Source organism: Anopheles darlingi, chromosome 3, assembly GCF_943734745.1.
Source record: "Anopheles darlingi chromosome 3, idAnoDarlMG_H_01, whole genome shotgun sequence".
Classification (NCBI taxonomy): domain Eukaryota; kingdom Metazoa; phylum Arthropoda; class Insecta; order Diptera; family Culicidae; genus Anopheles; species Anopheles darlingi.
Window position 1 is genome coordinate 9,184,868 of NC_064875.1, and position 22,949 is coordinate 9,207,816.

Sequence of the window (22,949 nt, forward strand, 5' to 3'; positions counted from 1 at the left end):
ACATCACCGTCGTTGTCTCCAACGCATGCTGTTGCGTTGCTGCTGCTGCACTTCAAACAGACCAACAATCCGGATCACAAACTCGCTCGCTCGATTACAATTTTATGTGCTCCACGTTCAGCGGGTTTATGCTTTGGGAACGGCATGAACGGCGGCAGTTTCGTGCTTCCATTTTTTCTCTTTCACTTGGCTCATGACATCCATCGGGAACGCGCCATCGGCATTCGGTATCGAGGGTTCGCCCATTCCCAATATCCATAATCCGTTCAGCGATAAACCATTGGAATGGAAACTGCGTCGCCACCACCACCGGCAGTTTCCGGCACGATCTCCCCGGGGGAGGGGAGGACTCGATGACTTTGTTACGGTTGAGTAGAGTTTACGATGGCTGCTCGGGATGTCGTTCCGGTGAAACCGCGGGGAGCGACGCGCTGTGAACGCCGGAACACGGGGATAAAAGCGACCATATCCTGGACCATTGCACCGCGGTCCTATGCGGCATGCGAATGGTGATGAATTATGGGACTTACGACTGACGAGATGAACGACGGATAAAGTGGAAAACCGAATTGGTATTCAAATTTTGGGAAAAAATTAAGATCTCGATAGTGCGCCACGTTGGCCACAGCCACCGGGATCAGACGATTTATCAAAAGTCTAATTAGTCTAGAGAGAGAGAGGGGCGAGACTCATATGCTTGCTCAACCAGAAGCGCCGACCCCCTCTCCCTTTGCAGACATTCACACTCGAGTGCAATTCTATGGATTGACTGGATGTTGAACCGTGCCGCCGTGACGGGAACCGTGACTGAGGCGCACATTCCCACTGACGCAAAACTTCATGCCATGCCAATGTCTGCCAACATCACTATATCGTTCGTTATTCCTTCTCTCTTTCCCCTGATAGATTGCCTGAGCGAACCATGCACTAGCGGTTACGGTTCCGCTGCAAAACGAACGTCAACAACAGTCAAACAGTCGAACGCAACGACCAGAACGACTCCACCATCGATGATGATGATGATGCTGATGAAGATGACGACGCCGACTACGATGAAAACGCATAGAATGGCCACGGTGCACCTGTGCGGTGTGCTGTGCTGTTGCTGCTTGCTACTGCTGCTCGTGCCACTGGCAGCCGGGCTACCGATTACGTCGAAACCACTCGACAACAATCCGGACCATCTCACGTGGGAAGCGGCCTGGCTGTCGGAGGATAACAGCCGTGCGCCAGCCCTACCGATCGGTGGAAAGACGAAGAAAATCACTCCCAAGTCCATCTTCATCACACCCTTCCTGAACAGCTACAACACATCGGCCTGCCCGCCCGATTACAAGGTCGACTACAATGGCAAGTGCATCCAGGTCGTGAGCATCAACACGGCCGACATTCTCGTGACGAAACTGCAGAGTCTGTTCGCCCAGCACAACGGGGACAGTGGTAGCCAGGGTGGTGGGACAGGCGAGGATGATTATGATTACGATTACGATTCGACCGGACCGTTCCAGGTGAATCTACCGCTGAGTATCGATTTACCACCGGAGATGCCGCCACCATCGGTACCGAAGCTAACCTACCAGGATAATCTCGGTCCAAGCTACTACGATAGTGCGATGGTTGATGTGGCCACCGTCGATCAGGATAAGGCGAAAATCACGACCGTCTCAGTGGATGCACCGTCAGAGAAGCCCTTTCTTGCGACCACTGCTGCCACCGGTGGTCCGGTCAGGCCAGCAGGGCCCAGCTCAACCGACGCAAGCACCAGTACCTCGGCCACCACCACTGGATCCGATCGCGATGGTGCCGAAAGTCAACCCGACATCTCCTTTCTCGCATTCGAAAGTCTCCCCAACGGAACACTCGCCGGTCAGATCGAGCTGGATGGTAACAATCGTACGGTGGTGCAGAGCATTTTTGTTTCGTCCACTACACCGGATGTTGCGGCGTCAACCGATGGCAATGGTGGTGGAAGTAGCAGCACCAGCACTACGGCGGAGTCTACAACCACTGAGCTGGATGCTGAGCCCGGTACACCAACTGATCGGGATGGTGACACGGCTGATAGTGAGTCTACTGTGGCCAGCAGTACAACGATGAGCGCTGGACAAACGGATCCAGAAGACGATCCTAGCAGTACAGTGAACGGGGTCAGTACGACCGAACCGACCACAACCGAACAGGAGGAAGAGGAAGCGAGCATCGAAGAGCTGAAGCTGGAACTGGCGGAGGAATCGCTACTGCTGGATACCAACCACAGCTCAACGGTTTCAACAATCGAACCATTGACGACGGACGTATCGGATATGATGGACACGGACACGGTGCCCACATCCGAGACGGAACCGAGTGAACAACCGACGGCTGTCATTGGACTGGCAGCCGCGAGTACGGCCAAACCGATTCCCGTGACTATTTCCCCTCCGGTCCGTCGTACATCGGGCGTTCCTGCCGGTTCAACTAGGCCTCCGGTGCAGATAATAACGCCCATCCGGGGAAGCTGGGATCTCGGGTACAGGGGAGGATCTTCGATTCCGGCAAAACTCACACCCGCCAGCTACGTCCAGCAGGATCGCACAACACGTGCTACTCCCGAAACGACGACACCGGCATTCGAACGGTGGACCGAGAAGCCCCCTGGGGGGGAGGAGCGCAATGATACAATGAAACAGGAAATCAACCATCAACCTTCGACAACGAGCGTTGCTCCATCGACGACAACGGAACTTGAAGGTAGCACCAGCGCCTCCACCTCCACCACGGGCCACCTTCCCTTGGAGATCAAACCGATTCCGACGGTACCGGACAACCACGAGCGGTACATGGAACAGTTGCGCAAAATCAACGAAATCGTCGCCGAGAAGCGTCGGCTGCAGCAGCAACAGGAGCAACAGCTGGCGGGCGCTACCACCCGTATCCGCTTCCCATCGCGCACCGACGAGGAACCGGAGCTGAGCGGAGCGGCAAGCAGTAACAGTGGCGTTCGTTTCCCGGGTACGGCCACCAACCGGTACACGCCCACTGGTAACCGGCTGCCGGACATCTTCCCAAAGAAATCGGCGACCGACAGCACAACGCAACGGCCGGCCTTCTGGTGGCTTCCGTCGGGCTGGGAGGTCGATCAAGCCGGCAACAAGCCCATGCTGTTGCGCTTCTGGTCCCGCATGCCACTGGTGCGTGACAACGCGGCACAGCCCTCCACGAGCAACACCGAACCGACGACCAACAATCGTTGGCGCTCGACCAACAATTACCAGCAGCAGCAGCAACACCAACAGCAGCACTTTGGCAGCAGCAATCATCTTCCCTCGCCCGTAGGATCATCCGCTTCACATCCGGTCGCTTCGGCCAGAGGCAACTCGAAGAGTCCGAGCGAAAACTTCTACAAAGAAGTGTCCGCCCAGGAGGTGTATAAGGTGATGAACGCACGACAGCTTAACCAGCATCAGAGTTAAGCCACCAGCGCGCGGATCCTCGCCGATGCAGATCCTGTAGCGCACTCCCTATCCTTCATCCTTTTCGAGCGGATAGGACGGGGGTGAGGGGCTATCACGGAGTTGCCGCTGCGCTGTCAGGAAGCCCCAAAAATCTTAACCAAAGTCCAAACAGCAGGCTATACACACAAGTCCAGCTTTAAGTATTAATACATAATGACGGAGATGATGATGTCCATGTCTACCACTGCGGAGCGGAGCGTTTTGTGTAAAACGTACCTTAACCCTTGACATTGACCTTAGATGATAGAGGGCGTAAAGAGATGAAGAGACGAGAGCATGAGAGAGGGTCCAGCGTAATCCAGCTGCTGTTGTGTGTTTGTAAGTTATTGCTACGATAGATCTAACCGCTGATCGGTTCGTCGCGTCAGTCGCGTTTGAACCTTTTCGCTTCGGTGTTCGGTTCGCATCACATCTACATCACCGTGAGAATGAGAGAGCAGCAACAGCATTTCGCAGACGCAAGACTTCACCCGTGAGACACTAGAGCCTCCCTGCCGCACGCCTATCGGCCATTTCCTTCCTTTCCCAGCTCTCCCCGCTCTCCCCTTTAACACTGCACCGTGTGCCTAGCGTGCAATAGGCATCATCATTAGACAATCTGTGATATTGATTTGCAAAGTTCACTTTCTTATTTCGTTTTTTGTAAGAAATCTGTACTGACCACCCACCTATCGGTTCGGTTATTTTATGTCGTTCGATTTTATGTTTTCGAATTTATGTTGTTCCCCGCTACCCTGTGCTCTACTTATGCGCGCGATGATGCGAAAGAAGTATTTTCCTAGTAAAATACTAATCTTTCTGAGCTGATCGCTACAATACCACAATCCTGTCCACGATTTCCACCTCTTCCTTCCATTCGACCGGTTCTCAGGGGGGGGTCCGTCTCTGGGTGAAGTCCAAAGTGACCGCAATGTACAGTAGAGTAGCTTAGCAGGGAAATGCGAGGGGGAGGTAAAGCAAGATGTCCGCGTGTACCGACAGTAGTACTAGTGCACGCTAATAGTGAGGAAGCCGATGCAAACAAGTATTGTCTATAATATCCTCATACATACTTAGAATACTTAGAAACACCCCAGTCCTAGTATGCACCCTAGCGAGACACATACTCTCAGACGCTCGGAAGAGGTAGAAGAAGAAGAAGAAGAAGCAAATAACACGCACAAACAACTCAAATTATTTTAATGGATAGGATAAAGCTTTTAACAAATGTCTTCTAGGGGTATCCAACATCCAAGTACCTTGCGTTCTGTAATCCTCTGCTTCCGGATTTTTCAATTGTATATATATATAGCCACGGTATTGTATTATGGAATGGATGAGTTTGTGTTGTGTAGAGTTTAGTGTTTAGCGGTTTAGTAGGTCCTCTTTTCTAGACCGATCATTAGAAGATGAACTGGTACGCACACAAGGGTACGGGCACACTATCGCGTAGTGTGTACCCTTCCGTTTAAGCTACTTAGCCCCAGGCGCTGACACGCGTGTCTCGTTTGATGCAACGAACGTTCGTTACTTACAAGCCTGAGAGACTGCTCCGCCCAGAAGCTAACATCGAAGCTGATCGCGCTTTCGCGGCCCGGGCAGCAATGGGCAGTATGTCGGAGTGTGTATGTGCCAAATATATATGTACATGTGTATGTTTAACAAAAGAAAAATTGATATTGTCATATTACCTTGGCATCACGCGGTGCACGCTGATGCTGTTCTGTAGACGATAGATATCCGTCTATGTTGTACTGGTGTAGTACTGTGTGTGCGCGTGTGTTTTACTTACCGTTATAGCGGAGCTAGCTAGCATTGTACATAGTGTCTACCCAGCGCTCTGGTCTGGAATCCGAATCCGTATTGTCTCTATTGCATCAGTAGAATTGGTACCTTGATGAAAGTATTGCAATCCGTTCAGCATCCAGTGTAGATCACTATAAGCCCAGCCGGCCCGTAATAACCGGACGGTTTTTGGTAGATGTTGTACGAAAGTGTAGCTGTATAAGGTAAATAGCGTGACCGCCTCCGACCCAGTCAATGTGCACTAACAAATGTGTTGCTCGGTTAGCCGCTCGATATCGCTTTTTCGTATCCGGATCGTACAAGCTCGTTTCTAGTGGGACACATTTGCGATGCGATAGCACCTTCACCACGTCACTACGTCAATAAATGTCTATGTTCTTGGATGTTCTATAACAGAGAAAGCGTACGATACGGTACACTAGGGACTTGACAAATGGCTGGCCGTTGGACAACTGTATCCGAATCATTCTCTTTCGATCTACTAGCGTACTAGCAGGGTTAGTGCAGAAAGAAAGAAAACAAAAATCGATGAAAAGAAGAAAGTAGTTTGATGTTTTATTCCTGCTTCCTGTGTCAGTTCTCCACTCCACATGATGACCATCACGATGCAACACTAAACTTAAAGACTAATGGTAGGTATACGGCACGTCGTCCTTTGTCGTAACCTCTCTTTAGAGGTTGATACTCAGGGGATTCCGTCAGTTTGGTAACAATAAATAATATTAAGATTTGGCTTAACGATTCGAGCACACGATTTAGGTGATCACTGGTTTCTGCTCTTCTATTCCCGTTGGTATTTCGTAAATGCAAGAAACACCTGCTCCAGGCTGGTCTGGCCGATGGAGTAGTCCTCGATGTTGAGCCATTGCTTTGCCCGTTCCATGATGCCGAAAATCTGGGACCATTTCATGTTAGCAGCGCGTATGTAGTACGTCAGCAGGTCTTGGTATTCCTCCCTGAAACGTTCGGAACAAAAGAGAATTATAACAAAAGTCCACTGGTCACGGCGCTGAGTGAGCTTACTTCAGAGTAGAGTCGGGGAACTGTGTTGCAATGTGATCCTTAATGTTCTGCAGATCGATCATGTCATTATCTTTGGCTTTTTCTGACGAATCCGATCGCTTCGCCTTGATTGTCAGGACAAAACCTTGCGAGAACTTGTTCTTCAGATGCTGGGTCGAACCGAGGCACTTGAACTCCCCATTCACCATGATGGCTAGCCGTGTACAGAGCGCTTCACACTCCTCCATGCTATGCGAGGTGAGCACGATCGTTTTGCCACTGTCACGCACACGGCAGACACCGTTCCAGAGGTTCCGCTTCGCACCCGGATCCATACCGGATGTCGGTTCGTCCAGATAAACCACCGACGGGTTACCGAGCATAGCTAGAGCCGTACTGAGCTTACGCTTGTTGCCCCCACTGTACGCCTTCACTTGTTTGTCGAGGTGCTTCTCAAAGCCAAATTCACGTGCCAAATAGAGGCTTACCAAAGGGATGTTTGCCCGGGGAACACCGCGCAGTAACGAGAACAGCTTGAGCGTTTCGCGACCTGTAAGATCCTCGATCAACGCATCAAACTGCGGGCAGTAGCCGATGTGCTGGTGTACCTTCTTGAGTTCACTCTTCAGACTGTAGCCCCTGATCCAGGCATCACCAAACGATATCGATTCGTCGCCGGACAGCATCTTGAAGGTGGTCGTCTTGCCAGCACCATTAGCTCCCAGCAACCCAAAGCATTCATTGCTGTAAAATACGGAGGTGGCGAGATTTTAGACAACAGGCTTGACGATGGTCAACAAGTTACGACTTACCTATTAATACCCAGACTGAGCTGATTAACAGCCATGAAACGACCATAGTACTTCGTCATTCCCTGCACGACGAGATTGGTACGGTAGCGCTCCTCTTGCGCCATCGTACCGATCCTTTCCTTCTCCTTTCGCACATCCGAATCCAACTCGGTAGCCTCTTTGGTAGCGTTCGCTGCTACCTCCGCCTGGAAATGCTTCCGATGGTACCACTCGCGCAGCTTCTGCACAATCCGCTTCAACACCTTGAAGTCGAGCAGGAACAGTAGCACAAAGTAGACGACCGTCATCACGAGACTGTACAGCAGATGGCGTCCTATACCGGGCCGATCCCACTGATAGTAATACAGTTTTTCTTCGCAGATCGGTAGCGGTTGAATACCCGGTGGCCGAACAGCATTGCACGTGTCCATCGTCACCGACATGTGGCTCAGATTGACGATTGCATCGCACAGCACAAAGTGCGGGAAGATGAGGAACACGTTCGAGAGTATATCAGACAATTCCTCCAGGTCAAACATATCCGTACCCAACAGATACACGAAAATGAACAGCGCCGTTCCAGTGACGATGTAAGCGACGCTAATTCTTATGAAAGCCGCCGGTGCCACGTTGTAGTACAGCGTGACAATGTAGGTTAGTGGAAGTGCCGGTACACCGACGAACAGGAAGACAGAGTACAGTCGGAAGATCTCACCGGCGGTGCTAAATCCGGGCTCCTGGAAAATCGCTACCGTGGTGATGATAAACAGGCAAACGAAGGCATACGTCAGGTAGTCCCAAATAAACCCGGTGAACCAGTACGTTAACCGGTGCACTCCGCTCACCAGCTGCAGCAATTTCGCTTTTGTCACACGCTCACGAATGTAGAAGATGACGAAGAAGCCAACCACGAAGGACATCGCGAACCCGGTGTAGTAAGCCAGTTGGAAGCCCAAATTGTTGAAGGTGCGCATTAGTTGAAGCTACAAGAAACGGATCCAGTTAGATGACTGCCAATTAGAACCGTAGAGCTTTGCCCTCTTACCCGCGTCTCATCGGTGTACGGGAGCGGATGGTTCATCAGCGAGATACTGGCATTGGATGAGTTCATAAAGGTACGCAACAGTGCATTGTGCATCATCATCAGCGATACCGTTGGCGAATGGAGTGCCTCATTGTTAAACCAGGCCGTCAGATTGTCCGTCGTAATACCGGCACCGATGATCACCTGGCGGTTGGCGAACAGCAGACCTCGTTGTTCGATAAAGTACAGGAAAGTATCCTCCATCCATTCGACGAACGTCGTCAGGACACCGTTTGGTATCTGGCGAAACAGGTTCATGTAATTACGTAGTACGCTGTAAAGCAGAAACAAACCGTAAACTAAGACCCTCTCATTTTCGTTGTAGGAGACCACCAAATGATGCTTACACTTCTTCCGTCGAACCCATTTCACCCTCGACATCACGCTGGATGAGTGTCGTGGAGGGATTGAAGTTGCGCAAGTTGATCGTCAATGGCGGCATATTGCCCGAGCCGCCCCAATTCCGCACGACGGCAATCGTGACCGCAACAAACAGCACCGGAATTAGAATCTGCACGACCAACAGGAACCAATTGCGATACGTTTGGTAGATCTTCTTCAGAAACAGGGCCCACAGCTGGTAGCGGAACAGCTTAAAACCTTCGTGCAGTTCGTAATCATCAATTGTGGATTGCGATTCCACGTCCGTACCGGTACTGCACGACTGCATACTATGTAGGCTGGCCTCGTCGGGCTGCGGTCCGGTGGTAGTGTGCGAGCTATCCGAGCCCACCTTCATGAACACTTCCTCTAGCGTGGTGAGCGAAATGCCAAAGTCTCCGATCTTTAGCTCCTCGCCATAGTCCTCGAGATCCTCGAGCAGCATCTGGAATCCCCGGGCATGTTCCTCCTGCAGCAAATAGGACAACTCCGAGCCCACATTCGACTCGACCTGTATGAAAGGGATGTGCTTACGCAGCAGTTCCGTCACGCGCTCGACGTTGCAGTCCGGTTGCTTCACGCAGATCAACCGATAACCGACACCGAACTTTTTCTTCAAGTAAAACGAAGAACCGACGGCCTTTAGCTTGCCCTCGGCCATGATCGCTATACGATCGCCCAGCATATCCGCCTCGTCCATAAAGTGCGTCGACAGGATCATCGTACGGCGTGCCTTCTCCGCGATCAGCAAATCCCAAAGGGCTCGCCGTGCAGCCGGATCCATACCCGATGTTGGCTCATCACAAAGCACCACCTTCGATCCGGCACACAGGGCAATGCCAACGCACAGCTTACGCTTCATACCACCGGACAGACTAGAGGATCGGACGTTCGTTTTATCGCGCAGTTCGAGCGCATCGATGTAACGCTCTATCTCATGCCCGACCTGTGCCTTCGATAGCCCCTTCAACCGACCGTAGAAGTAAAGATGTTCCCACACCGTGAGCGAATCGAAGAGAATGTTGTGCTGTGGACAGTAACCGAGCGATGAACGCACTTGCCGCATCTCGGTCCGGATGTCATGGCCCCAGATAATGGCCGTACCGGAGCTCGGGCGTTTCATACCGGTCAGCATGGACATGGTCGTCGTCTTTCCTGCCCCATTGTGACCAAGTAGGGCTGTAATTTGTCCCTCAAACATATTAAACGTAAGATCTTCGACGGCCACCTTCTTGTTGGAATACACCTTCCGCAGTTGCTGGATACGAATCCGTGGTACACGGCCCTTCGGTTCGGCTTCGATGTGTTCATGCGCTTTTGAGCCGTCCGGCGCTTTGATTGGTTCTGGAATGAGGAAATCAATTAGATATACCATTTGAAGCAAGGACCACTGGGGGCACTGTCTGCCCCAAACTTACCACCCGATACTGGCCGCTCGCCACACCAGAAACGTTTCGTCACGGGGAAGTACCAGGGCTGCGCTAGCCCAAAGTCTCCCGGGAACACCTGCTCGATGTAGAGCGCAATCAACATGTAGATCGCTGCATCACCGAGCAGCATCAGCAGCAGCTGTCCGATATTAATATCATCGATTTCACTATCATGGAACAGCGTCGACCACTGGACACCGGTCGTTGTACCCTCGTATGCACCGACCAAGCGCATCGCGAATCCAATCGCCGAGTTGAGCAACAGCGAAGCACCAAGCTTCTGCGAAACCGTCAGATTCCGATAATCCTGCACCATGATGATGTACGGGGCAAAGGCTAGGAACCAAATGATGGCCGCCACCGCACCACCCGAATTGGCCTTCGAGAACAGTGTGCTCAGCATGAAGGAAAAGGTAATGATCGCGATACCGTAGATGGCGAAGATCAGCCAGATCACACCCCAGTCGGAATACGTAAGCACGGATACGTAAGGCGTCGAGTACCAGGGCACCTTAAGGAACAGCACCACCAGCCCGATCGAGATCTGCGTAAAGATGAAACACTTGACGAACCACGAGCTCCACAGTACCCAGTTCCGCAGTCCCATAATCTTCATCGCCTCCTTGATCTGCTTCTCCTTCTCGAACAGAATGTTCTTCACGATGCTAATGCATGGATAGATGAACGCCAGCATAACCGAGATCGGCAGAAAGGTGGTCAAACTGGCCGGGAAGCTATCCTCGCGGAACGGTGGATAGGGAAAGCGCTGCAGGTACACATCGGGCACCGGTTCGTTGATCACCTTCAGCTGCTCCGCATACGCCTTAAAGATGAAATGCTGCAGACTGAGGAAACCTTCACGGAAGTAACCGGGCGATGGTCCACCATCACTGTCCTCGGAGAACCGTGCACCGCCATCAGCTCGACCGCCCCAACGACGGTCCGTTTGCCAGCTATGACCCACGACGAACTGAGCTCGCTGTTCTCCCGGGAACCGCATTCGATAGGACAGCTGCTGGGGTAGCGTGACCGATCGGTTCAACCGAATATCGAACTCGATCCCGGCGAATGCGTTGCTTACGAGCAAAAAGTTCTGCAGAGCCGTCCCATTTCCGAAGGCGCGCACGTTCATGTCGGTCCACCGACCGATCGGTTCCATGAGCCGGCGCAACGCCGGTCCATCCGGTGAGTAAGCGATCGTATCTTGGAACGGTATCGACAGGTTTCCTCTGGAAAGCGATAACATGAAAACACACAATTACTACGGACACGTGTGCTAAAAGCTGGGGCTACGAAAAGACATAAACCTTAACCCAGGCATTCCTTCATTCCTGTCGAACAGGTCGAACCCGCGAGATGGATCGAGACAATGGATTCCCACTTTCCGTTTCTCGCGTTTCAAGTGCCCTTCGAGCCCATATTTGTAGCCCCATTAGACTGGCTCAAGTGCTTGAACTTGTTCGAAGCAAGAACAGAGGTTTCGTTAGTTCACCCACAACTACCCATTCCACCCATTCCACCCATTCCATCCTCGGAGCAGATACCATAAAGATAGTCAATGAAGCAAGATGGTGAAACCGAATCGATGACATGATGACAAGTTCAGGGTGTCTTACTCATCCTGCACAACAACGAAACCGATCGACTCGCATAACAATAGAAAGCCTTTTTATCCCTCTGTTATCTAGTTCGGTGTGTGTCAGGCGCGAACCGCAGTTCTCGCCACTAATCGGTGACGTGACACTTTCATTACGATAAACGCAAAACAATCGACTACCGGGTGGACGGAGAAACTGGGAAACCTAAATTCCTCAAGTCTGCTGGCAGTTGATATCTCTTCCCACCCCAAAACCTACCGCTGACTACTAATCCCTTACCTGATAGCAGCAAAGTCGGTGATATCGAGCGGCTGGTAGACGGACACATGTGGGACGGTTTCTATTTCCGTTAAACTGCGTAGCCCCACCATTAGTAACATGAACAGGGGTGGAATGAAGATCTCGACTAGACTGGAAAATTTGTTCCTCCAGTGAAGCAGGAAGTTTTTCCACAGAAGCAACCGGAACATGCCAAAACCGGATGTACCGGTCGGTTGCGGTAGAGCCGGTGCACTGGTGGCGGCATTCGTAGCCGTTGACTGCGCAGTTGGGGCGACCATTTTTGGATCAGTATTAGCACCTTACGATAACGTTGCTTACGGATAGGTAGTTTACGATTTTTGGTCCTGACAGTGTGCCCTCGGTTGTAAACTCGGTTGCGGTGGTAGTATGACACTGACACTGACCAAAACCTCTCTCCCCAACAACCTGGGCAACACTATCACTTCACTATATATTGATGGCACCGTTCCTGGCGTCGACTTTTGATCACTGATCACTGGGAATCTCTCACCGAACGTCGACGAATTGAACGCAGCAGATCGTCTCTTCCGTTCCGACACCAAACACACACCGGCTGGTGCACGAAGGCACATGAGAGAGGCACCTTCGGCCGCGCGAAAATGATCTTATCGCACCGATAGTCTTGAACTAACTAACCTACGCCAGCAGCGCACTTTTCGCCATCGGTCGCGCTATCCGTCCATAGCACCCATGGAGATATCCAGTCGCTTTATCCAGTCACCGATCAACCGATAAGCGAGGAGCAGGTACAGATTGATAAACTTTTTGGCTGCCCAAACCAAGTTAATCAAAATTATCACCCGGTGAGCTGGATAAATTGATAAAAAAATAACCCAAACGCCCCCTTGGCCCGCACCGTTTAGGGCGAGTCCCGGTGGACCTGATAAGCTTTGATGGCGATTTCGATTAAAAAAAAAGTAAACCCGTCGTCGACTATCGTTTTCATGGTGAAGGTTGTAGAATTGTTGCACGACCCTCGAATTATGGCCATTTCTGAGCAGAACTCACATCGCACACGTGTTAGCGCTATGGTGAACGGGCGGGAATCGCTTATCGCGGTCGTTCTACGTTCCGTTTACGATGGAAGCTACGCGATGCTTCTGCGATTGCGCCACTCCTTCCGTGACTCGTCGGGCGGAGTGGAGACACATTTCGAAACGGTCCCCCACTTTGGCGGGAGATTCAAATCGTTGCCGCTGCCCTTTTGGCGGGAGATTCAAATCGATTGTTCCCGGACGTTTTGGAGTGATCATCGTTAGGAGTAGGTTTATTCCACACCTCAGCCAGCTAACCAAACACTTCGATTCTTGTCCCGGTCCGATTATATTCCTGAGTTCTTTTTAATCCTCGCGAAACGTACATTTTAAAAAAAATCGATTTTCCTTTTTCGTGCAAGATTGCATGCGAGTGGCTGCATGGGTTTGTTATTCTGTTGTTTTGGTTTTTTGTTGCAATCCTTTTTTTCTCTTTTTTAATCCGTTCAAAATTCCCAAACTCATTCTCGTCATGTGAACCTTCTACTAACGATCGAAACAGAAAAAGATTTACGCTCCGCAAGGCTCGTGTTTTGCAAAACTCGATTAGTCATCGTTCTTTTCCACCCCACCGTTCCAGTCAACGCAGAAAAGTGTAAAATGTCTTCCAACGAGCTGGAAAATGAGGGCTTCCTGATCCAGATTCGTGTACTGTTGAACGAGCGGGGCATAAAATTGTGGGAAGCACCCTACATAACCGCGGACCGCACCCCGAACGATGACGAGTTGGGTAAGCTGGCCGATACGCTCGGTCCGGAGACGGCGATTCCCCGTGATCGGTGCCTGAGCGTGCTCCGATCGCTGCAACAGAACGCCCTCGAGAAGCTACAGGCCAAGGATGAGTTCGTGAAGACGGGTCTGGCCACGGTGAAACTGCGCGCACCTACACAAACTGGTTCCAACCGGTCGTTCGATCTGAAGCTCAAGGTCACGGATCCGGGTGCTACCCTTTCCGAGCTGGTCGGTCAACGACTGTCGGTGGATCCCCGCAAGTAAGTACCGTGACGAGTGTCCACAGCACATATGATTCATCATTAATCGCACTTTCATCTTTCTAGAATCAAACTAGTGTGCGGTGGACGAGTGGTGGATAGTACGCGCACACTAGAGGAACAGAAGGTAACGAATGGAGCGATCGTACTGGCGCTAGTGATGGCTCACAGCGTGGAGGAAGCAAAACTGGAATGCTCCACGTACGATCGGGTGCACAAGATCCGTGCCGATGCCGAGCTGCTGATCAACGAGAACGACACCGCAAAGATGATGACCGTACGTAAGCGTTGGTTTGCTTTGCTTTGGACCGTTTTCGATAAATCAATTCAACAGACGTCACTCTCACCGATCAGCTGGAAGATCAATCCGGAAACCCCATCTTTCTGCCGAAAAACGAGAAAAAGAGTCTGATGGTGGCACTGACACTGTACGCGAAGGGAAAGGCAGCACTAGCTGCTGGCAACTACGAAGAAGCACTGCTGCTGCTGCTCGAGGCGGACCGTGACTTCCGGGGCTGCAACTCGGACCTGCTGAACGGGGTCGATAACTATGCCCTGCTCAATCTCGACATCGTTTGGTGCTACCTCTGCCTTAAGGTAACCCTGAAAGAATGGTTTAATCCTACAAGTTCTTTCAATCCCTATCCCTCTATCTCCCTCTCTCTCTCTCTCTCTCGCTGTAGAACTTGAACCAACTGCCGGATGCCGCCGAAAGGTTGCAGCTGTGCGAGCAAAAGTTCCGTCAAAGCTACGGCGAAAACATGAAACGCGTGGCGGCCCTCAAAGGTGAGCAGTCGAGCGAGAAAACGATCCTCGTAAGGCTGCACTTGCTGAAGGCCATCCTGTACTACCATCAGAACAAACGCGACGATGCACGCACCATGTTTCGGGTGGTGGAAACGGAACTGCAATCGCTGCGCATCGACGATGCGTGCCTTAGCCGGTTGATGGAGTGCGGACATACGCTACAGGAGTCGCGTATCGCACTGCGCGCTTGCTCGAACAATATCGAACGTGCGATCGAGTACATCCACGAGCAACGCGAGCGACAGGAGGAGAACGACAAACGGTCACGCCGTGAGCTGAAGCTTTACGAACGAATCGGCCACGCCACCGATACACCACAGTACTGGCGCATTAAACTCGACTTTGTCGACGTGCTAATGGAGATGGGCTATACGGAGGAGATGGCCGCGTTGGCGCTCAAGGAGAGCGATAACGACATCAATGGGGCCCTGAACGAACTGCAGAACAACAACAAGGAGCTGCGCCTTAAACTGCTCCGCTGTGTCGTTCCGGATGAGCAGCATGTCGAGCAGCTGATGGCGCTCGGTTTCCCGGAAGAGGCGGCCCGTGTAGCACTGAAAACCACTACCAATCGGTATGATCTGGCGGCCGAATTTTTGGTGGCTAACGTGTCCGACGGCAGTGTGTACAGTGAGCGGCTGACGAAGGCACTTCAGATGATCGGTTCAGAATCGGCTACCCACTTAGCTGAAGCGGCTACTGGAAGCACGGATCATCAAACGACGCCTTCAACCAGCAAAGCATCGTCGAGCCACGGGAAGCGGACGGATGCCTGCACGGAGGCACGCACTGAAGAAAAACGTCGCAAAAAGGAAATGCTGGACATTGTGTTTAAGAGCTTCTCGAAGGAGATTGGCGAATCACGTGATAACCATCTCGATCTATCGCTCGCCGAAGAGACCGTACTGCTGGAGCAGTACAAGGCGCTCCTAGGTATGGAGTGACCCCGATTGGTCCTATCGTTGCCAAAAATAAGAACCTCTCCAGTGATTAGGACGTAAAACGACTGTCAAGCAGCTTAGCCGAAGAGCGTCCCAACTACCCGGGAACAGTACGAACCTTAGTGCCATCTCGTGTGGACGTAATTCTTCCGCCTGCACGGCATCGCTGGTTGCCAGATTTATAACTACTGCTGCCAGTAAGTGTCTTTAATGGTTATGAAACTGATTGGAATGGAATCTACCCAACGAAATATTAATCCCGTCCCCCCATCGCTATCGTTGCGTTAAATGCGCAAGGTTGCGACTAATTTGGCTCTCTAGAATTGTAAGATTTTCAAAACCATTTAAATATATATTTTCTATTAAAAGAAATGAGTGTTTATCTCGGGCAATGCGCAATTTCATGTGAGGCTTAAATCTATGGAAGGAACCCGAGTTCGACATCACTCTCCCTCTCTAGGGCCGACATTCTCTCGTCGGTTATGATTAAATTCATCTTATCGTTTGGTTTTTGCGCAAGGCACAGACATGAAATAATTGTTCAGATCTAATTTGCTTAAAACTTAATGGATAATGGAAAAAGTCCATGTCATGGCAATGTGTTTTAGTAAAAGATATCATCCTCCATCGCTTCGTCATTTCCGGATGCATGGTCTTCCTCCTCCGAACAGCTACTTGATGGGTGCGAGCTCTCGAATCGCTGTACACTTTTCCAGCGATTCTCGCCCTCTGTCATACTTTCGGAATCAGATCGATCACCATCGGCTAGCGCATTACTTAGCCACGGCAGCTTACCGGTGTGATTGAGCAGCGTGGGCCAACTGATGCGCGGCACAAGCTTAGCCAATCGTACTATGATCTTCAGCCCGCGGATCAAATGTTCTGTTCGCTGCGGGTCGACGGGACCGAACAGATTGGCCGCCAGTAGGTAGCGATAGCCATCGTCCTGTTGTACGAACTGCAGCAGCACAGCATCTATGTCGACCTTGAGATCGTAACGGGTTACATCCGGTGCCGACACTTGCAGTACAATCCAGTGATCGTCTTGCTTCCAGACTGTCTGTGGGCAACGGTAGTCACAAGTGAGCCTAGGCAATGCTATAACTGGCCGTGCAGGTTTAGTCTGATCGCCTTGCCCCTTGCGTTTCTTAGTGCGACGCAGAGCCACTACTGGTTCCGTGGTGCCGCTCCGGCTACTCGGAGCTGGCGAAGCACGTTGATTAAGATCATTTTGGACATCCGTAATGTCTACGATCCGTGGTGAAGAATAAGTACAGGATTTATCGCCATCCGCTGGCGACTGTGCAGACAGAAAGCGTCGCAGCTCTTCCTCCGTAAAATTACACTGGATCAATGGACCATCGTCACCATCGTCATCGTCACCGGTGGCAGCTAAATCATCCCGTAGCATATCATAGCCATCACCAGAATCCTCAAACTCATCCACCACCTCACCGTTCAGTTCTGCTTGCGGATTACCAACGCACATTCCCAATCCCAGCTGAACGATCTCACTGAGAATACTGTACGGATGCTGCGGATCATTCGTCAACAGCATGTCGTAACTGTGCAATCCGGCAACCGAACAACTAGCTTTCTCCACCGTTTCGGAGGGCCGCAAAATTAACGCATAAATCGTGCCAGCATCCTGATACTGTTCGAGCACCTTATCGTAGATCGCATTACTGATATCTTCCGTCCAGCAACCGCCGTTCGTTAATGGTTTCAAACTTGCAAATTTTGCTTTAACGGCCTGCAACAAAAGAAAAAGAAATGGGGAGCGATTAGGACACTTGGAAAAACAAACTTCTGCCGCTTGCATAGATACCTACGCAGAAAGGTGTAGAACATAGAAGGTAGTCCGGGATGTGGAACAATTCTTCACGCTTGAACCCCATTTCACCGCCAAAATCGAGCAAAAAGACCGTAACATATTCCGGTGCGACACTCACGACCTTCGCTCGCCGGAACAGATTGGGACCATCCGCTGCTAAACAATACTCCCCAGTCCGCGGTGATCCCAACGGTTGCAGGTTACTTTTGATATCTGTGAACTTTGCGATCGCTCTCATGGTAGCATTGATGCTAAAAACAAAAGCAAAGGCAATTGATTTAGATTAGAAGGACGATGGAAAACGAACTAAAATGTTCTCTATAAAGTAATGCCTACTCGTCGGTGCGAAAGATATAAAAGTTATCCGGAGCGTAGTAGTTAGCGATGGATGCGTGGTAGCTTTGACCTTTTTCTAGCAAGGCGAACATGTAACCATCGCTACCCTGGTTATCTAGGCTGGTTTCCGTGAGATGATGAGGTTGATCCACCACTTCAAACGAATCACACGAAACCGAAGAGTTGTTTGTAGACTTCCTGAAGTGTGATACCTTCATTTCGTGATCTTGCAGGGTTGTAAGGGAACCACTTTCCTTCTCTCGCTCACGTTCAATCTCCTCATTACTCGCTATTGCTAGAGGCGTTGGTGATGGTGCTGAATTATTGGCCATCGGAACCTTCATTGGACGATCATTTTCAATTTCATCATTTGTTTTCGACTCTTCGGGCTGCAGCGCCAAACACTGCCGAACGAGTTGACGTAGCGTCTCAAACGGTGCACGATCAGCAATGGCAAACTGCTTCGAGACGATATTTGCCTTGAACCGTATTCTGGTCACATCCGTTTTAGGGACGCCCAACTGCTCCACCCCACGTAGATCATCAAGCCAGATCGTGTCCTTAAGAGCTAGCTGAACATTGCCCTCGAAGTGGCGAGTGCCAGGTTCGTTCATGAAATCATCAATCCACCGACGAATTGTCTCAATCGACACGTTGTCCCAGTCGGACTCATTATCGAGTGGCACAATGCCGGCAATACGTATATCAATCGTCTGTGGCGGCAACGAACGGAACTGTTCCGGCAGATGCAACAAAAATGAAGACTTTAGCTCTATCAAACGTCCCGAATCGATTAATTTCAAGAGCACTGGTCGGATGGCCATTGGATCCCTGTCGAAGAAAAGAAAGAGAGAAATTATCCTAGCTCATACCCCACGACAGGTACGCAACACATACTCAGTTTCCTCGAATTGCAGAATCTGGCAACGCCAGAACTTTTTATCTAGGAAAATGGCACACAGATCTTTGGCAACTAATCGGCCGTAAGAAACGTGTAGGTTATCATTCGAATAGTACGACTGCATGGCCAAATCGTGACGGAAGAACTGGCTTGAGTCATTTACTTCACGCCACGCACCATCCCGACCGCGGAGTGCCTCGATCCGTCCACTGTAGTGCGAAGGTGAGCTAATGTTCAAGATTTTCAGCTTTACTGTCCCACTGGTAGGCAGCTTGTGTGTTATATCATCCGGAGTTATGACGTGCCGGTGACGACAGGAACGAATGCTGCGGCACCTAGCAAACTCGAGCACTCGCGGACATAGCGTGTACAGGGCGCTACCATCGATCGCCCTCGATTGTTCGTGCGCATGGCGTAAGCTCTGGAGAAAGAAAGAATCAAAAGCGAGGCAGATCAGTTGGTGGCAACGAGGGATAACCTTAGTCACACACACTTGTGCCAGGGTGTAGAGTTTTTCATGCAGGGGTGTGGACCGATCCAATGAATTATGCAGCTCGAGAAACTCGATCAACTTTGGCAGTTGCTCGTTGCTGTCCTCGTCGAGTATCACAAGCGACGACGGACGATGGCGTTCATCGAGATTGTTTTGCCCCTCTGTCCAACTACAGATCTTATCGTAATAGTTGAAAGACGTTGCAAATCGTCTCGTGAACAGAGTCCACGAGTACGGTAGCGAGTAGTGGATGATATGCTGAGCATTTGCTACTTTTAAATCGCCGAGTGCCGCATCGGACACGATCAGTAGTGACATTTTTCCGACCGGCTCGTGATCCCAGGCTTCAAAACCGGCCAGCTGCGTGACGATCGTTTGCTCGTCGCATACAAGATGATTGATCGAGCGATGACGGGCCGCCTGCACGATCTCCAGCAGATCTTCATCATCCTTCCCTATCACGACCGTACGCTGCGACCGATAATCATGCTGCTCGATAAACCGGATCAGCTCACCACCCTTACGGCCGCTTGGTAGCAGACGTAGTTGGAATTGCGCCTTCGCGTAAACGGCAGCCTCAATGTACGCCCCAATGCACACGATCATGTTTTTGTAGCGTCGCAGAAAGCCTCCCAGGATCGACTGCCAGTAGCTGGTCGCCACGATGACCTGCAGATCCGGTTTGTCACAGTTCTTGCACAGTAGCTGCAGATCGGCCAACGAGTGCACCGAGATGTTCTCTAGATTGTCGATCACAAGCAGTTGGACGCGTTTGCGCACAAACGATTCCGGCATGCTTTCATACACACGGCGATAGCAAGGGGCCGTCGTAACCAGAATGGCACAACCATTTAGCAGCAGATTCTGGAGCAAGACGTGCAACGATGCTTTAGTTATGCCTTCCATAAGCGAGTACGCAAAAAAGAAATCTTACTTACGCATGTCTTTAGCACATTCCGGATTCCGTAACACTCGTAAACGGCCAGATGTTTGTTGACATCTGTATTGAGCAGCCGGCGACAGTAGGACGCCACACGCTGTACTTCACGTGCCGAATCTGTTACCACTATACAGACAGGTCCGGCACCTTCCGGCACCAGCTTCTCATCGATCTGCATCTAAAAGTAATACACCGCCAGTCACCGGGTGTTAGAGGGGTCAAGCGAAAGGAGAAAAAACCATTTATCTTCATGGCCACTTACCTTGCTCAGAGTGCAGATGGCAGGCAGGTAAGCGAAAGTTTTACCAGTTGAACCGGAGCTGACGCACATGAGCGAGTTGCCGCGCATGATGTGTGGCCAAGAGTACGCTTCCAGGCGGTAGACGGAGGTGAAGCGCATACGTTCCAGCTCGCGGTACACCTCCGGACAGAAGTGGGCATTCGCGATGTTCTCGATCGGTTTCGGAACATGCTTCCCGTGTACCAGTATACGATGACTGTGCAAGCGGGACAAGATGCTACAACGACAAGAAGAGAATCAATCTGTAGAACGGTGGAAAGGAAACGCAGACACACATATGTCTTCGAGGCGGAATTCAAAAATAATTCCAAATTTATTCCGTTTCTGACTTGATCAAGAAATGAAATCTCTCTCTCAGTATAAGGAGAGGAAGCACGGTTGGACACCGATGCATTTTGAGTAACATTGTTGTACAAAGTTCAAACTTAAACATTCAAAAGGAAAAAAAGTGATTATTAAATGCCATTCGTAACGGAAGTTAATACTCGCGCGGTGATTCGTAAAACACACCCCACGGAGGATTTCAAGCTTGTAGCTTACCATTGCTCTCGTTCAACAATCTTTTCAAATCTTTTCTCCGATCGTGTCGTTCTCGTCACGCCACTGGTTGAGTGTATCTCATTGTTACGGACGTCTTTAGCGTCCCGCTGGTTCTGTGGACTTCGTCGTTCCTTACTCTGACGACCATTCTTGGACGATGTAGGAGGAGTGGTACGGCCATCATTCATGGACTGCGATCGCTCGTTCAGTACTGCATTGGTACCGGCAGGAAGAAGCATTCTCGTTTGAGATGGTTTAGTGTCGCCGACTAGGGGACTACGATTTGCTTTCGATGTTTCGACGTTCGGTTTCTCCACCGCCGATGGCGATATCGTTGGCTCTGCTGCTGGCGCCTTGGCGCGCATATTTATCCGTTGCAATAGGGACAGTAATGGTCGGGTTTTTTCGCTGCCATTGTCCTCCATTGGGCAGGCTTGCTTTGGCTCGTCTACAACTATTTCGGTCAGTTGTTTGTAATCACCAGAAGCTATTTCCTTTAGGACGTTGGAATGGGGACTTCGATGGCTTGGTTCCGTGAACAGCTTCAACACTGCACTAGGAGCCATGGGGATGTCGCTGGACACTGGATGTCCCGCTGCTTCCTGCAGCACATTCTCCGGAGCTCTTTTAGACTTGCTCAAAGATGAGGTTTCCGAAGTGTAAAGCGATTGATCAGCTGCATCCTGTACTGTATTTTCCAAAACTTTCTGAGGCTCAGTCGCGTGGGAGCGTGGTTCAGATAGTTTTGGTCGTCCTAATGTGCTTGCCGAATCCTCGAAATCTGCTTCATTCATTCCGATCGGGATGGATCCATAACCATTTTCGACGTTGCACTCACTGCCGGTAGTACGTGAGTTACGGCCGGTAGGTTCGTCTATCAGCGAGCGGCTGCCACCGCTTGTGGCTGGTGGTATGGTGGCTACATCTGCAACACGAAGGGAAAAAACATATTAGAGGCCAATCGTGTGATCCTCGCGAAAGCAGCGACTACTTACATGGCATAAAGAGAGGAGCATCCAGCATTGTGACCCGTCCCGTCTGCAGCAGAATGTCTGTCGCATGAAGCGTCGCTTGCTTCTGGCTCAGGAATATGAGGTTACCGAATTTGACCTCCTCTCCGTTGTCAATACTGAGTGGCGTGATATTCTCTAAGAACGTTTGCTGCGCTGCATCGATCACAGACTTGAGGAGTTTACAGATGGTTTCACACCACGTGTAGCACGCCTCTTTACGCAGCTGATCATCCTGAGGATCATAAATCTGCAGGTAGCGAACAAGATCAGGTTAGTAATATGATACCACGTGCGAGCACCTCCGTGTATACTTACATATTCAAAGAGAGGGACGACGTTTGCGACCCCTCCCCGGGACACCGTGCTGACACCGGTGCGGAGCGCCAGCTCCTTCGGCAAGGGATGCACAAACTGCGCGTCCACCGTCTTCGGCATGCCCTCATCGAGCGCCCATAATCCGTACCTTGACCCGTGGGAAATATTGTCGACCCGGCATCGGAACCATTTTTCCTGTAGGGGATCGTACGCTGCGACGGTCTGCAGAAATTCCAGGTATTAGTAACAGCATTCTCTTCGTTCGTCCCCTTCTTCACTTACCTCCTTTAATACCGGCTTGTGACGCGTGTTTTTGATGCCGCCGGCCGAGAAATAAGCTTGCGTGCAAAAATCATCCAGTTCCTCCTGAAACTGGCGCTTCTTCGGGAACACGCCAAATTGTTTATACCAAAAACAGTGCGGATTCTCAAAGTGTGTGATAACGATTTGATTCTTCATTTTTGCCTAGACCTAACCACGAAATTCCGGAATTCCTGGAGAATCGAAAAACCACCACCATGACCTGCCCGAACCGAACTTTAGCGCGTTTGTAAACGTCAAATATGACATGTGTGAATCGGTTCGGTTTTCTCCGGTCTTTTCCTTGACGATTTTATTTTGTTAAAATTATCAT

The 22,949-nt window shown here is 50.8% G+C and overlaps 4 protein-coding genes across 5 annotated transcripts in view; 2 read left to right on the top strand and 2 right to left on the bottom strand.

Annotated features, from left to right (window-relative positions):
- Positions 1–5,913, top strand: part of LOC125955237 (uncharacterized) — a 66,449-nt gene extending 60,536 nt beyond the window's left edge. For both annotated transcript variants that reach the window (XM_049686248.1, XM_049686249.1), the window contains one exon: positions 907–5,913. In XM_049686248.1, the coding sequence (XP_049542205.1) occupies positions 907–3,452 (2,546 nt within the window). In that variant the 3' untranslated portion in view covers positions 3,453–5,913. The remainder of the gene's footprint in view (positions 1–906) is intronic.
- A 2-nt stretch (positions 5,914–5,915) lies between these two features.
- LOC125955236 (phospholipid-transporting ATPase ABCA3-like) lies at positions 5,916–12,303 on the bottom strand. Its single transcript, XM_049686247.1, has 7 exons — positions 11,845–12,303; positions 9,956–11,196; positions 8,504–9,881; positions 8,118–8,430; positions 7,094–8,055; positions 6,303–7,025; positions 5,916–6,235 (listed from the first exon to the last, which is right to left on the bottom strand). The coding sequence occupies exons 1-7, from the start codon at positions 12,123–12,125 to the stop codon at positions 6,061–6,063; spliced, it is 5,073 nt and encodes a 1,690-aa protein (XP_049542204.1). The 5' UTR covers positions 12,126–12,303; the 3' UTR covers positions 5,916–6,060.
- Positions 12,304–13,330: 1,027 nt separating this feature from the next.
- LOC125955239 (NEDD8 ultimate buster 1) lies at positions 13,331–15,983 on the top strand. The gene is made up of 4 exons (XM_049686251.1): positions 13,331–13,894; positions 13,961–14,171; positions 14,249–14,491; positions 14,578–15,983. The coding sequence occupies exons 1-4, from the start codon at positions 13,503–13,505 to the stop codon at positions 15,643–15,645; spliced, it is 1,914 nt and encodes a 637-aa protein (XP_049542208.1). The 5' UTR covers positions 13,331–13,502; the 3' UTR covers positions 15,646–15,983.
- Positions 15,966–22,838, bottom strand: LOC125955235 (putative ATP-dependent RNA helicase SoYb). Its single transcript, XM_049686245.1, has 11 exons — positions 22,598–22,838; positions 22,316–22,537; positions 21,983–22,247; positions 20,988–21,912; positions 20,409–20,664; positions 20,145–20,324; positions 19,207–20,070; positions 18,710–19,134; positions 17,813–18,643; positions 17,475–17,727; positions 15,966–17,395 (listed from the first exon to the last, which is right to left on the bottom strand). The coding sequence occupies exons 1-11, from the start codon at positions 22,772–22,774 to the stop codon at positions 16,247–16,249; spliced, it is 5,547 nt and encodes a 1,848-aa protein (XP_049542202.1). The 5' UTR covers positions 22,775–22,838; the 3' UTR covers positions 15,966–16,246.
- Between the last annotated feature and the right edge of the window lie 111 nt (positions 22,839–22,949).

Excerpts from the sequence above, each read along its gene's own strand:
- LOC125955236 (XM_049686247.1), bottom strand. The coding sequence starts at position 12,125 with ATGGTCGCCCCAACTGCGCAGTCAACGGCTACGAATGCCGCCACCAGT. Across the intron at positions 8,056-8,117 it reads CGTACACCGATGAGACGCGG|CTTCAACTAATGCGCACCTT; the intron begins GTAAGAGGGCAA and ends CGTTTCTTGTAG. Across the intron at positions 7,026-7,093 it reads CTCAGTCTGGGTATTAATAG|CAATGAATGCTTTGGGTTGC; the intron begins GTAAGTCGTAAC and ends CGTATTTTACAG.
- LOC125955239 (XM_049686251.1), top strand. The coding sequence starts at position 13,503 with ATGTCTTCCAACGAGCTGGAAAATGAGGGCTTCCTGATCCAGATTCGT. Across the intron at positions 14,172-14,248 it reads ACACCGCAAAGATGATGACC|CTGGAAGATCAATCCGGAAA; the intron begins GTACGTAAGCGT and ends CTCACCGATCAG. Across the intron at positions 14,492-14,577 it reads GGTGCTACCTCTGCCTTAAG|AACTTGAACCAACTGCCGGA; the intron begins GTAACCCTGAAA and ends CTCTCGCTGTAG.
- LOC125955235 (XM_049686245.1), bottom strand. The coding sequence starts at position 22,774 with ATGAAGAATCAAATCGTTATCACACACTTTGAGAATCCGCACTGTTTT. Across the intron at positions 21,913-21,982 it reads TGCTCCTCTCTTTATGCCAT|ATGTAGCCACCATACCACCA; the intron begins GTAAGTAGTCGC and ends TTCGTGTTGCAG. Across the intron at positions 19,135-19,206 it reads AACTCTACACCCTGGCACAA|AGCTTACGCCATGCGCACGA; the intron begins GTGTGTGTGACT and ends TTCTTTCTCCAG.